This window comes from Onychostoma macrolepis, chromosome 14, assembly GCF_012432095.1.
Source record: "Onychostoma macrolepis isolate SWU-2019 chromosome 14, ASM1243209v1, whole genome shotgun sequence".
In the NCBI taxonomy this organism is placed as follows: Eukaryota; Metazoa; Chordata; class Actinopteri; order Cypriniformes; family Cyprinidae; genus Onychostoma; species Onychostoma macrolepis.
In genome coordinates, this window is record NC_081168.1 from 31,898,311 (window position 1) to 31,913,483 (window position 15,173).

The window sequence follows — 15,173 nt, forward strand, 5'->3', positions numbered from 1 at the left end:
CAGATGAATCAAACATTGTGTGAAACAGAAATGCTCTGAGCCAAACTGATGAGCAGCCAGAAATGCTGATATATTTCATGAACATTTTTATTATTTGTGTGAGGGTCAGAAGAACGTCTCCAAATCTACACAGATCATGATGCGTTTAGATAAACCGATCCACTGAAAACAAAGAGACAGAACGGTATTTGATCTGACAGCTTTACATGTACTTATGAACATGTCAGACTAGTCCAGTTCCCATCCGCGAATGTCTGTTTTTTTTAGGAAATGTTATTGACTTGAAAATGCTTTTATCTGAGCTCATCTCATAAATCACTTATTTTGTCTTTGTTTGTAACATTTTGGGCCCGTAGTGCACGAGAACGACAGCATAAACCACAAATATGAAACGCAGTGTGCAGTGTCTCACTTTACTTAATAAGAAGTGAAATGTTGTGAAAGGAGTGTTTGAGAAACAGTGGATTGGTTGAGGGATTTGTCTTTAAAGGAATAGTTTATCCAACAGTAAAAAATGTGCTCATTGTCAGTCACAGCCATCAGCTGGTGTGCCTACAGCAGCCACCAGAGGGCACTCTTCCCGGATCACTGTCTCGTTCTGGACTTCAGTTCCCATCAGCCTTGCACAGACTATCATGCTTCCTTGCCTTCAGCTGTTTGTTATTTAACTATTTAGCTCACCCTGATATATACCATGTTCACTGAGCATTGCACTGTGCTTTTGTCACTCTGTCTCCTGTGTGTTTTTTTTTGCTGGTGTTGTCTTCTGGATTACCTTGTTCTTGTGCTTTTTTCTTTTGCCCTGTTTTTGGATCTTTCTCTGGATTACTCATTAAAACTGCACTTGGATCTTATATGTAGTCCCAGAGTGTTCTGTGACATCCTCAGGTCATCCGAGATCAGGATGAGTGTGTTTCTTCATCAGGTTTGGAGAAATGTCACTCAGCAATGGATGCTCTGCAGTGAATGGGTGCCGTCAGAATGAGAGTCCAGTGTTATTTTGGATTATAAACTCACATTTTAGCTGGAAGTGACAGTTAAAAATGTCTTCTCCAGATGTTAAGTGATGGACTGGAGTGGTGTGGATTATTGTGATGTTTTTATCAGCTGTTTGGACTCTCATTCTGACGGCACCCATTCACTGCAGAGCATCCATTGCTGAGACACTGATGCAGAGACACATTTCTACAAACCTGATGAAGAAACAAACTCATCCTGATGTTAGATGATGGGCCGAGAGTGAGTGCATTTTCATGTTTGGGTGAAATACTCCTTTACCTCTGTGCACATGCTGGCATGAATGATATTTCAAATCATATCTAGGAGGGACTGTACGTAGAGAGCAGAGCAGAAACAGCACCCTAGCAAACGACCAGAACAACCTACAGCTGCAACAAAACACACGTTTACTTGGTTATCTAAATGGGGACTCTCCATAGGCGTAATGCTTTTTATACTGTACAAACTGTATTTTCTATTGCCCTACACCAACCCTACACCTAAACCTACCTCTTACAGGAAAGCTAACAATTGCATCGATTGTGTCATTTGGTTCGGTGCAGGAATTGCACAGTTCACCTCCAAACTCTCAGAAGTTGTGAGCATGTGGTCTGGTTTAGGGAGTCGGTCAGTCCATCTGCGCTGTGAGCACAGGTGATGTGCAGCTTTGGACGGCGGCTGTGACCCGAGGTGAGCATCACTGTCATGAGCAGGTGGCAGAGCGAGAGAGAAGAGAGACACCGCTCAAAGAACAGCCCTGGACCTACCGGACTCATTCACAAGGATCAACATTCGACACCTGACCACTTTTACCATGCACTTTTCTTTTTCATCTGATTTTGGGTAAAATCTCTTGACGTGGCAGTCGGATCAAACAAGGAGTCCAGATTGGCAGAATGATTCGTTACTCTGTCTCAGTTCATCAACCGCAGTCATTAATCCAGCTCTTCTGTACAGAAACTCATCTCTTCTGTGCTCTGGCTCTGTGAAGCAGATGCTGGCTTACTCCTGTAAATGTCACTAGGACAGAACATGTACAGATAATTTCATTGTGTAACAGACACTTCTGACCGATGCTTTAATTGCACCGCCAGCAAATGGACTTCTCGTGGAGCGCCTGCAGATCTCTAGCGCTAAAAGGAGTCGTCTGGCGTAAAGTTCACTTACTGAGAAATAGTTGACATTTCAAGAACTCAAAGTCCATTTCCTGTGCTGTCAGCGCACGGAGTAATGCGTTATAATTTAGCAGGAGCCGACAGATTAAATATGAGAAAATCTCCAGCTATTTTGCTCCTGACAACAGCCCGAGGTTGGACGAGGAGCGTCACAAACGCATCCAGACAGGAGTAAATACTTTGAAGAGAAAGAGGGGGAGTTTGACAGGAACAGAGAAGTGTGTGTGTTATATATGCGCTGGACTGATTGTGTCAGAGGAGTACAGTAGCAAACGCTGCAGAGCTCAAATCAGCGGTTAGTGTTATTCTGTGCGCTTGCACTTTATTTCGATTGTCCACTTTAGACGTTCGACTAACTATAAGTAACTTTGCAATTACATGCCAACTAATTCTCATTAATTTGCAACTACATGTCTACTATCTCTCAGAGTAGACTGTTAGGGTAGGTTTAGGGTTAGTAGAATAAGTTGACATATACTTGCAAAGTTTCTCATGGTATGTAGCCTGCCTCAGATCTGAGCCAGAATGCTGCTGTCTGCTGTCTGGAAAGGCCTGTGCACTGAACTTACAGGCCAGATTTAATCAACGGGGCAAATAAGTCATTAGTAAATCCTGACAGTAGTTTTTTACTGCCAAAAGAGGGTTGCATTGGCACGAGCTGTGAGTAAATCTGGCCCGTAATGTCTAGGTATGATCTGGAAAACAAAACAAAACAAAAACTGGTTGAATATTTTGGCATTGCTTATCAGATATAGCTCTTTCACACGGGAACCTTGCACTATTTCAGTGTGTGTCTGCATTTTGTTGTGTTTTGCACAATTGAGGGGAAAAAAGTCAAAAAATGTTGTGTTTTGTTGTGCTTCACTGCTATTAGCAGCAGCTTGTTACTGGATACAACACTGATGTGAATGAGTTCAAGCAGACAGGTTCATTAGACATTAGCTGAAACTCATTCAAGAGGTATTTATCAGATCAATGCAAATGTAATGTTGGCAGTATTTTCTTCCCTTTCAAACTGCTTGGTTTGCTGCTTCTGTTGGCTCTGCAGAGATCTCGCAGGAACATGGAAAATATTCCTTATTCATGCAATCATTAAAATGAATAAAATGCATATTACAGCACCAGAGACCATTTCCACTTGCACGATAATTACATTCTCACATTCGCAGCGTCCTCTCCTAATTGTCCATTTGCTAAGCATTTCTAAACATGTAGGGCAAATGAACCTACAGCAGCAGATGGATATTTATGAGAGATGTTTACATGCTGCTGATGGAAGTTTGCTTATAAGCCAAGTACAGCATATTCACCTTATATATATATATATATATATAATATATAATATATACAGTATATAGCCTGTGAACTATAATAGCAGGATGTCAGATTATTTGCTTATTAAACGCATATATCTGCTATAAGTTTAGGAGTACACTAGCATAAAGATGAGCTCAAAGCTGCCAGAGACGGACTACATGCTACAAAACCCTCATGTTGATTTCATGCACTCTTTCAGTCGAGGACATGAGCATGTTAGCATTTTTAATTCTGCATGACTGCAGCAGAACACTTCTACGAAAGAAAAGCGCGTGTGTTTGGTGTGTTAGGTGTGGTCTGTATATGAGACTCACCGAGTTGGACGTCTATGACACTGGCCTGTCTCTCTGACGGGAACAGCACTTTTGGTGGTCTGGTCGTAAGAAGTGCTGCAAAACAATAAACACACATTAGCAATATTGCACTGAATGAAACATTCATCTCAAAAACTCAAAACGACTTCATCTTTTCTGTCTAGCCATTTAAACGACATTCAAACAGATGCTTTTCTCCAATGCAATTTACGACCTTATTTACATTATACGGGTAAAGTTTGTCATTCTTCCTTGTCAGTTTAGGCCTCACTGACCGTCTCTACCTTTTCTAGTGTGCAGCTAATGCAGCTACTAAATAGGGTCCATACTGTGCATTTAAAGTCACCATGAAACTAAGCAGTGGCAGATTTTTCTTCTGTATTGTGATGTACGTCTGAGTGTAACAATGGCTGAAAAAGAAACACATGTAGGGCGGGACTTGGTTCTGTGCTGTTATTGATTGGATATTGGGATGTGGGCATGGCTCTCAAACATGTATGCAGATGAGCGTGAGTTTGCAGAGGCGGAGCTTAATAGCACTAAATGACAGGAGAAGATCACAGAGAGAAGCCTGATGTTTCACTGGAAGATCCAGTTATGACATTTACATTCATATCAGTTATTCACATTATTATCTATAACATGCATTATACATTTTAATCTCATGCCTCTTCAATGTATACAAATATGAGTTTGTGTGCTCGGTAGGAATTAAATTTGTCACAGATTTGACGTTTCTGGCACCATGCTCTACCGGCTGACCAACAGGACATAAAATAATTCTTTAAGACAAAACGCGCAAGCATACACCTATATTAGACATACACATGCTGTTTAACAGAGAATGCAAGTTAGTTTCTTTGTAAACACTGAATACAAAACACATAAAATGTAAAAAAAAAAAGATAATGTTTCAATTCAGTAAACATATAATCTCTTTGTTTTTGCTAACTACTACAGTAATCCAGCATGTGAGCATCTGTTGAAGTGCATCAAATGACTGTCTGCCATTAACTGATGTATTGCATGTGTTGGAGAAGGTGATTTTTAACATGACCACACCAAGTCTGGATCTCCTCAGATCACTTTATTGAAAACTGTGCTCAGTGTTAATGTTTACTTATTGTTGACAAACACAGAGGCGTTCTGTCAGTGATGCAGATATCCAGAGCTGATGGAGCTCTTCACACACTCCTCTGACTGAAGAAAAGACTGCTCTCAAACGTACACAAGAGCTTGTGTGTGTGTGTGTGTGTGTGTGAAACAGTACAAAACAGAAACACATGACATTCTTTAAAGATTCCATGAACAAAACTATTCATTGTATAAGAAAATATGACCAAGATTATATTAAATACAGATTCACTTGTAGTGAGGGAAAACATGGTTTGTGTTTTGCTTGCTACTGAGAACATAATCATCAATATCACTGCAAAACACATATACTCACATAAAACCATATACTGCATAACAGCTAATCTCAGTCTGGTTGATCTGGTTGCGCTGCTTTGAAACAATGTGTATTGTGAAAAGTAAGAAATAAAATGAACACAGACATTAACCAAGTGCTTAGTACACTGGAATATCACACTGCTGTATGCTGTCGTCCACTGAGCAAATAATCAGGACGAACCAGCTCAGTTCCTCATGGAGAGTTTGGCTTCACTGTATAAACACTTCTGGTTTTGATTTAGTCTTGTGTCGATCTGTCCTCCTTTAGCAGAGCTCTAGCATGCACGTCAAGCCATCATTCACGTCAGCAGAAGACCACCCTCTCTGAATCCAACGGTCCTCTTCAGTCAAACACACTCTCTGGTGACGAATCCGTGAGCAGATAACTGTCAATAACGCTTAGAGATAATGATGAACCCGCTGATGTCTCTAGTTTCTTCAGCACTTGTGATCAGGACCGGTTTTCTCGTATAGTGTCTCTGGAGCAATGCAATTACTTACACTGATGCAGAAACCACTGCACTATTTCTTTTGCTGACTCTGAATTTTTCATGGGCAGAATTACTTTTTAACAGCTCCATTTATTAACAACTAAACAGTGTTAGGAAAATTAAGTCCTCTTGATGTTGAAATTACATTGTTGGAGAGTAACTGGCTCTTCTGGGTAAAATAAATCTTTAGCCCAAATCTCAGCAGCAAGCTGTCATTAGCCTCTTACGCTCTCTTTTCTCCCGTTCCGACTTTAGGTAAAACTAGCGTAACTGAATGCCTTGGTCTAGATATAAAGCAGCTAACCTGCTATCCGAGCATGACCTCAGGGGTGACACGAGATCTGTCTGACGGGTAACAGAGCGGAATCTGTCTGGACAGCTCTATGAGTGAAGCAAAGTCATCTGGACTCTATGAGACACTAACAGACAAGCTACAGTACTAAAGCACACTAAAGAGCAATACTTTGTTATATTTTCTCAGAGTCAGAGTCAATGGCGTGTCCTGTCCGAGGCGTTTGATGGGATCGCTGTACTCCTCTCACTCCTCTGCAGCATGAGAAACCACTGACAGAGTCCACCATTCAACCTGATTACATCACAGCATTTAATACACCGCGTCCAAAATCCATATCCAGTAACACTTTAGAATAGGGATCACATATTCACTATTAACTAAGAGTTTTTCCCTCAGTGAATTCCTAATTAGTTGCTTATTAATAGTTAGTAAGGTAGTTGTTAAGTGTAGGTATATTGGGTTTGGTTAAGGGATATAGAATATGATCATGCAGAATAAGGCATTAATATGTGCCTAATAAGTACTAATAAACAGCCAATTGTTATGGAATGGTAGTCTCAAACAATCGCCCACCGAAGGAGAACATTCAGGAACACTTGTTTAAAATCAAACTCACTGGAGAACAGGAATTCATGCTACCAAACACAATCGCAAACAAGGACAGACAGTGACGAAGAGGAAACTCAAGGTACTTCAACACAGGGACTAATGAGAGAACTAACAAGACAACAGGTGGACAGAATAAACTAATCAGAACAACTCAGGAAAACCAGGTCATAACCAAAAACACTAAGACAGACAGATAATACGTTACACCAATGTCCTAGTAATATACAGTACAGTACATGCTAATAAGCAATAGTTAATAGTGGGAACTGACTGTTTGCAAAGACCCGCCCTCCTTAGTTACTGTTGCTATCCCCGACAAACAATGCCGCTCTCACACTACACACATGTTCTCACGCAGTGAAAAATACATCGCAGAGCAAAGAGACAACTGACAACGTGTAGACAGACAAGACAGAGCAGTTATGAAACAAGGTCTGAGGACTCTCAATTTTGTCATTTTAAAGAAATTCAAACAATAAACACTGTTTTGTGGCTCTTTAATGACAGATCACTGCATTGCCACAGTTAAAGCGGCATGTGAACTGATCATCTTTTCATATTTACTTAAAACTCGAAATGAACATGAATGAACATCAGAACGTATTTTATTTTAACTGTGGAGCACAACATTTTTCAAGTTTAAGTCCACTGAAGTTAATCTGCTCTCCTGTCTGATCTGTGGCTGGGGTACGGCTGCGGCTCCTGAGCACATTAATATAGCGCCAATTTTGTCACACCGTACAACAATAATTACTGTTTTTGCATTATTGTTTAGGGTTGGGGTAGGTGTAGACGTTAATAAAACACAATCTAATATGTAAAAATTGTAATTTATTGTTAGTTTCCAGCCTTAGCTGTCAGACAAGTCGGCGGGTTCGGTGTAATGATGGGTCAGATCGCCTGTCAATCAAGCTGTTTGCGACCGGTCAAGTGGTCCCTAAACTAAAGTGTTACCCTGCATCCACTGTTTCAGTTTTACTTAGTCTATTAAAAAAAGCCTATTACTTAGAAACTTGTGTACTTGTGTAAAACGATTAAAATAATTTATTTAATGATTCATTTAATGTTTTTTTTTTAAATAAAAATATGAAAAGGGGGAAATGTAAGTGTCAGCTTGAACTTGTTTGGATTACACTAAAAAATACATTATAAAGTTTAATTATCTATAAAGGGAGCAAACAGAGGCAAATTCTGCAGCAACAGCACTCTTTACTCTCACATGTGCAAAACAGATTCAGTATTAATATTCAAATATTCTATATTCAAAGACTGATAATGAAATCATTAATGAAATTATAAAATACACTTTATGGGCTTAATCTCAATTTATTTATCAATGCTTTGCTGCTTATGTGAGTTTTGTTGGTTTGGTTTTGCTGAACTGAGTGTTGAACTTGCTTCACCGTACGCAGCTCTTCTTATAGCTTGTGTTGCACTGAATTTGCATTTCATTCCACTTTATGCATATTTGTTACTTTCAGTGTGAATAGATCATTCAGTGCAGACTGCACCTCATTGTACTTTCTGTTTAGATAGTTCATACTAAGCAAAGAGTGAGAAGGAAGATGAATTCCACTCGAAGCGAAAGCAAACCCAGTATGACGAGGTGTTAGTGTTTGCTTTGGTAATGTGCTGACATTTAATGCTGCTTAACTACAAGAAAATGTTCATCAGTCGTCCTCAGGCAGAGCTTAAAAGAGAGATTAAAGATCTGCGAATCTTCGCCTGCAGTTTGAAAAAGAGGAAAAAAACCTTCTCTCTATTGAGAGTTGCTGAAACGCTCAGAGTATGAGGCAGCTGATAGCAACTAACTATTGATCTGTGCTTCAAGCCTCAGAAAGTGCACGGAGGATCTGGAAATGCTGTGGTGACTCCAGACTCACAGCAGTGACAGTGGATCTGTGTCTCTCGTTCTCAAGCGAGCACCAGCTGTCCTCAGGGTCCGGATCCGTCATGACACCTGACCCAGCGCATCTGGACTCATCACTTCTGAGGACATCGTGCCCCTTCATTCACTTTCACACTTTCATCACTTCTCCTTCAGTATAACTCTTCCACTCAGCCCAACTTTCCATTTGCACGCTTCCCATGACACAGACACGGTCAGTTTACAATCATCATGCAAACCAGTAGTGACATGAACTGATTTATATTACTGTACAAACACAAAGCTTTGAGCAACTGGTAATGATAAAATACAGGACAAATTAGCTTCCTGTATATTAAGTGGGTGACTTCTCATTATGCGATGAAAAATGTTGGCATGATCCATTAAACACTTAATGCATAATTGAGTTTTTTTACATGGACTTTAGTACAAAACAGAAGTGTGTGGAAATGAGGCCAATCACTGCACCGCACTGATCCAGTTAGTCTAGTGTGGCGTTAGTGAGGCTGACGTCAAACCAAACTTTACGAACACACGTCTGAAGAGCAGTGCTGTAAACATCCACAGCTCCTCAAACGCGGCGTGTTGCTGTTCTCTTACAGGCTCTGCACCCTTTTATTGCCCTTCACGAGCTTCTGAAGGCAATATGGCAATACTCGAGTCACTGCTGGGTTACCACTAGTAACTAGTAATGGATGACTAGTAATTCCTTCAGAAGGATGTAGTAACACTGGAGTCATTCATTCTTACAACAGCTATTAATGAAATCCTAATCCTAAAGCAGAGAATCTTCCAACCATTCATAATAGTTTGAGATATCCAAAAGAAAACTGAGGTAGAACTCATACTGTTCTAAATAAATAAATCACTGCATAGTTTTCAGTTGTTTGGCATCTATGGTATGGATGACGACTGGGAAATCTTTCTAGTGATTCAGTGAAAAGTGTGGACTGAAGTTGTCTTCTCTTTAAGTAGCAATAATAATGCAAAAACAAAATAGTTTTTGTGATCCTGTGAACTGCATTTAAAAAGGACATTTTTTAAATGTGGTTCACAGTTAGTAAATATACTGTATCTGTACTATAATGATCAAACATACACCTAAAATATTAATGTGGTGCTAGTCATTTGTCTTGAATTGATTAGTTCTTACATTGATTATGAAAAAATAGTGAACTCCCGTATTTAACTGGGTGCTATTATTTACTAATTCATTGAGATTGTTGTCAGTTAATGGTAGTTTTTGGGATGTTACAGTTTTTCTTTTACTATTCAGTCTATTCGATACATTTTGAGCGACATGACATTAGCAACTGATAATGTAGGAAACCGCAGACAAGTGTACATAATCATGAATGTACCAAAGCAATCACAACTTGTTCAAAAGAATGAGAAACTGCTTTTATGATGTGCACAAGTGACTAGACGATGTGGAGGTTGAACAAGTAGTTTTGAGAATTTCATTTCTGATCTGAGAAATGCATCAAAGTGACTGAGAAAAACTGTAATATTGTGTTACTCATTTGTTCCTGTATAGTTATTCATTAATGATGATAACATGCTAAAGTGCTGCCCTCAAGACTAAATCTAGATCTCTTTAATGAATCCCTTTCTTGCAGACATGCGGAAATGCATTAACTGTTGTAGTTCTTATGTATAGGCTATATTTGTAAAACAAGCTGTTGGGATGATATTGTGTCACATTGTCACACATCCTCTGTTAACAAGTGATGTATATGTCACAAGTTAATGAGGGATTCTTTTCAGAAGAAAAGGAAGCTGGAAGCCTGCACTTCTGCACACATTATGCAAGTATTGGACAATTACAGATGTAAGGAAATGCTTCAGAGTCAGTCAAATGTCTCAGGTTACGGGTGTCATGAAGTAGTGCCGCTGTGGGAATGCTTCTGCATACACCAGTCCCATGGCATGGCGTCATCACGCAGCAGATGAGATCATAACCCAGACCCAACAATGTCAACTGACAACTGACAATAACACTTTTTATATGTCAAAAGATCAAGAGAATCATAACCCCTTTAAGACGAAATCAAACAGAAGTGCTCCCATAGGGCCTGTTCACACCTGGTCACTTCATGCGTTTTCTCTGATCGGATATCTATCTGATTTGTTTAAACGTTTCCATTTACACTTGGCCACACAAATGTGTCTTCGCAAAACGGATATCCGTTCTTCAATTCCTGCGCAATATATGACTAGTATGCAAATTTAACAGAGTTCACGTCAATGAAAGCAATAGATATGCGCTGCATTTTATTCATTATCAGCTAATTTCAATATCAGAGACAGCAACAGGAGAGCGAGCGGCATCAGCGCTGGAATGATAGGTTAGTCTCACTATTTCTAAAGAAGATGATTGTGTGTTGAGCGTCCGCGACTTACTTTCAGTTTCATTCGCGGCAGTTTGTTCATCGGGCTTGCTGAAGTTATCCTCAGCTACTCATCCGCGGCGATGCTTGTTGCATTAGAGCTGTTATATCTGACTATAACATACCACATAGCCTATAAAACGCTCTCACATGTTTATTATTTTAATATTTTGGGAGGAGTAAAATTAGTGTATGTGGTTTCAACAACCAGATGCATTTACACTTGTCCAGTTTCTTCTGGAATGCGGCCCAGACCTCCTCCTGAAGAGGTTTGAGCGATCGGATTTATATCTGTCTCGAATGCGTTTCGGAGGGCATTTACACCTGGTCTCTTCAGGATCGGATAGCTATCCGATCAGACAAAACACATGAAGTGACCAGGTGTAAACAGCCCCTACTTCTGATGCAGCGTGAGCTTCCTTGAAGGGAAACTTCTTGACATGTCTTTCTTATTGTTTACATTTCGCTTCTCAGATAATTGTACGTTATGCAAAACAAAAAAACACTGATTAACACCTTATTTATGCATGCAATATTCTATTTTGAAGGTGAGAGGCTTTTTTCACTTTTCACTCTAATTGATCAGAATAGATAGAATGGTAATTTGTTGCAATAATGACACAGATAACAACAAAGATAATGCATGAAAATGTTGTGGTCAGATTTAAAGGATATCATCATATCACTTTTGAACATCTTAAAAAAAAAAAAAAAAAGAGATACTACAATTTCTCAGTGGAGTCAAAGGTAGAAGAATGACATTTCGCTTTACTGTACGTCTGAGCTGTGACTTCTAAATCCACTCAAGAAAAGTGAGGGTTACTGGCATGACTGTGTAGTCTCCATTTAGGAAAGCATTATGAGCAGACTAAACCGAAGCTCCTATACGCAAAGCCCTTACGCTGAGTTGTGCTGCGGCAACTGAAAATAGCCCATGAAAAGCTGCTTATGCAATTCTAGATGTGTGGGGCCCTTGAGAGCATCTCCCCACCGCTTCCAAATCCTGCCCAGCCAGATGAACTATGGGTGCTTACTGGAGCATGTGTGGGAAGAACAAATCGCAGAATATACTGCAATAAGACAGGAAACGCTTGTGGGATCTGGGACCCAATCATGAATCGAAATAAGATGAAAGTACAAAAGAACCGCTTAAACATGTGAAGCGCCTGAAGAAATCATTCCAGCATCCAGTAGAAGAGGGAAAGACAGAGCTGAAGAGGCCTGACACAAGCCGGTCCTGTGAGAAGTCATAATAAACTGTAAGGCCAATGAGCACAGAACATGACAGCGTTTATTAGCATCACCTACACGCGTGTCCGAAGGGTGCAGCTCATCTGACCTACAGTGAGACGTCTCCTACAGCACCATCAGCACTGCTTCACCTGCTGGGGAATCAGACGCAAGTCTTTGCTTTCACCTTTTTTGGATACATTTACATTTTGTTTTCTTGTTATATGTTGCTTTTGAAATAAACTTTGCCCAATTTTTGGCTCTTCCCGTGTGGCAAACAATTATATATATATATATATACACTGTCGCTCAAAAGTTTGGGATCAGTAAGATTTGTAATGTTTTTTTTTAAAGAACTTTCTTCTGCTCATCAAGGATGTATCTATTTGATCAAAAATACAGAAAAAAACCCTGTTATTTTGTGAAATATTATTACAATTTAAAATAACAGTTTTCTATTTTTAATATACTTTAAAATATAATTTATTTCTGTGATCAAAGCTGAATTTTCAGCATCATTACTCCAGTCTTCAGTGTCTTCAGAATTTTCTTCAAATGTGACATATGTGAATGTATTTTCTTGGACTGCAAAATATGGAGGGTGAAATATATTTTCAAATGCTTTTAAAAATAAGATTAATGTTTTTAAAATATGTAAAAAAAAAAAAAAAAAAAACACAAAACAAAAAAAGTTTGAAAACACAAAAAAATATATATATATTGCCCATTATATGTATATTTCGAAATTACACACAAACATATATATATATATATATATATATATATATATATATATATATATATATATATATATATATCTCATTACATAACAGAATAAAAGCTTGGGGCAGAGGTCGCAAAAAAATGCATGATCTAAAGCTGTTTTATTCTGAGCTGAAGCTTGTATTAGCTAAAGCTATAAGTCCCAGCACAAAGCAGAGTATGTAAACTCCTCTCGACTGTGATATATATATACAGTATACACACATTTATAGTAACATTTAATCTCAGTGTTGTTGCATTGGTTCGTGTCTTTCAAGAGTGGACTGCATCCCATCCTCTGCTGAGTGTTTCACACTCACTGACTAAACTGTCATCAAAGTTTCATGTGGAGTTTCTGTAAAGAGTCTGAAAGCTTGAGGTTAAATTGCATTAATAACCTCATCAGCCAGATGAACTGATTCAGAGGTCCAAACACACTGAAAACTCCAAAATAAAGCTCTAGTCAGCAATATTAGCAGTGAACAGTGCAAACATTTCAAAACACTTGGATTTGAATATACACAGGTATATAGGTTCAGAGGAGCTGAAGAAACTGTGACGTTTTTGTTGCTAAATATGACCACACAATATCATATGGTGAATATATAAAAATGCTCTCAATTAAAAGATATCTTCTTAAATCACAAAATCTCAATATAATAAGCAGTTGGCCCAGCAGTCTTCAGTGCAGTTTTAATGAGTGTGAACTGTGGCACATGCACTTGCAATAACACAAAATGCCTGCTTTTCTTTCTGCCTGCCAATTTATTTCTCCCTGAGCCAGCGAATCATCTGATGCCTCGCCAGCCGCGGCCGTCAGCACACTCTTCCAGCATCATTAACACACACTTACTCTTATTCCATTACCTTTTTATTTAAGGGAAAAATACAAGTTCCCACACTCACGTCAACAAACATCAGGAGATATTTTTGGACACACTAAATGACTTTGGGGAAGTTTTCACCGGAAACTTACAGCACAGTGCTTCATGAAATATGAAATATTCACTGGTTTCCACAATATGCCGATTGAGCATTTTACACACATGCACACACACACACACACATCCACTTATGACTCACAGCCTAATGCATGAGAAACACACAGCCAACACCTTTCATTCTCACTAATTTCTTCAAAATAAAAACTTTCTAATTTACTAACAAAATGAATAAAACTATTGTCATGATTATGTTCAATTTGCTCTTGTTTTCATGGGTTTCAGCTCTCCTGCCTTGTTTTGTTCTGTTGACCTAGTTTCCCATCCTTCCCTTGATTGTGTAATTCTGTTCACCTGTGTCTAGTTAATTATCCTCGTTTGGCATGTGTATTTAAGTTCCTGTCTGTTCAGTTTCTAGTTTGTCGGGTCTTGTCATTGTATACGTGTGTCACCAGCCTCGCTTGTGTGGCTATTACCTTTTGTGGATCTATTAAAGACTGTTAAACCTTCATCTTTGTGTGTGTTCATTGACACAACAGTGTGACAACTATATAAATAAATATTTTAATAGAATTCAAATCATACAAAAATGGCCTGAAAATATATTTGCTAAAATATGTTTCAAAATGTATTTATTTAAGTGTATTTTATACCGGTATATTTTTGGCCATTTTTTGAAGAAAAAAACAAAACAAAAAACACAAATTTAGCATATACCTAAAATATATTTGGGCCATTCTTTTTTTTTTCTTTTTTTTTTTTCATTTTTTACTTTTTTCTTCTTATGGCTGAATAAAAAAAAAATGTATATATTTGTGCTCGTCCTCATCAGATTTGTAAATGATGCCACATATGCTCAAATGTAGCCGGACATCATTCTGAATTCATTGTCATCACAGCGCTCAAAGAAGACTTCAAAAGAATCGAGCACATGAATCCCAAATTCATAGCACTGGATTACAGTACTGGACTCTGGCCACAGAATCAGGTCAAAGAGCCTGGAGGAAGCGGCTCTTCTGGCCGGATAAAACGCTCCAGCACTTCACAGCACTGAGAGCCCAGGAGAGCCACAGAGATTTGGGACAAATTGGCGTAGAGCTGCAGCCCGCCAGTCAGACTGAGAGAACCGGCGCTCGCGGAGCACTTCCAACTCCTCTGGGACCGCAGCACTTTAGCAAAGACAAGCCCAAAGAGCCTTCAAGACTGTGAGGTGAGCCCTGGGTCCATTTGAGCAGAGCTGTAATCCAAACTAAAGGGAATCTCTTCAGCTGATACGCCGCTTTCCTGCTGATGACAGACTCCACTGATGC

General features: G+C 39.0%; 1 protein-coding gene across 3 annotated transcripts in view; it reads right to left on the bottom strand.

The window, feature by feature from the left end:
* il1rapl2 (interleukin 1 receptor accessory protein-like 2) overlaps window positions 1–15,173 on the bottom strand; it is a 297,022-nt gene that overhangs the window by 31,353 nt on the left and 250,496 nt on the right. For all 3 annotated transcript variants that reach the window (XM_058798970.1, XM_058798969.1, XM_058798971.1), the window contains one exon: window positions 3,806–3,880. In XM_058798970.1, the coding sequence (XP_058654953.1) occupies window positions 3,806–3,880 (75 nt within the window). The remainder of the gene's footprint in view (window positions 1–3,805; window positions 3,881–15,173) is intronic.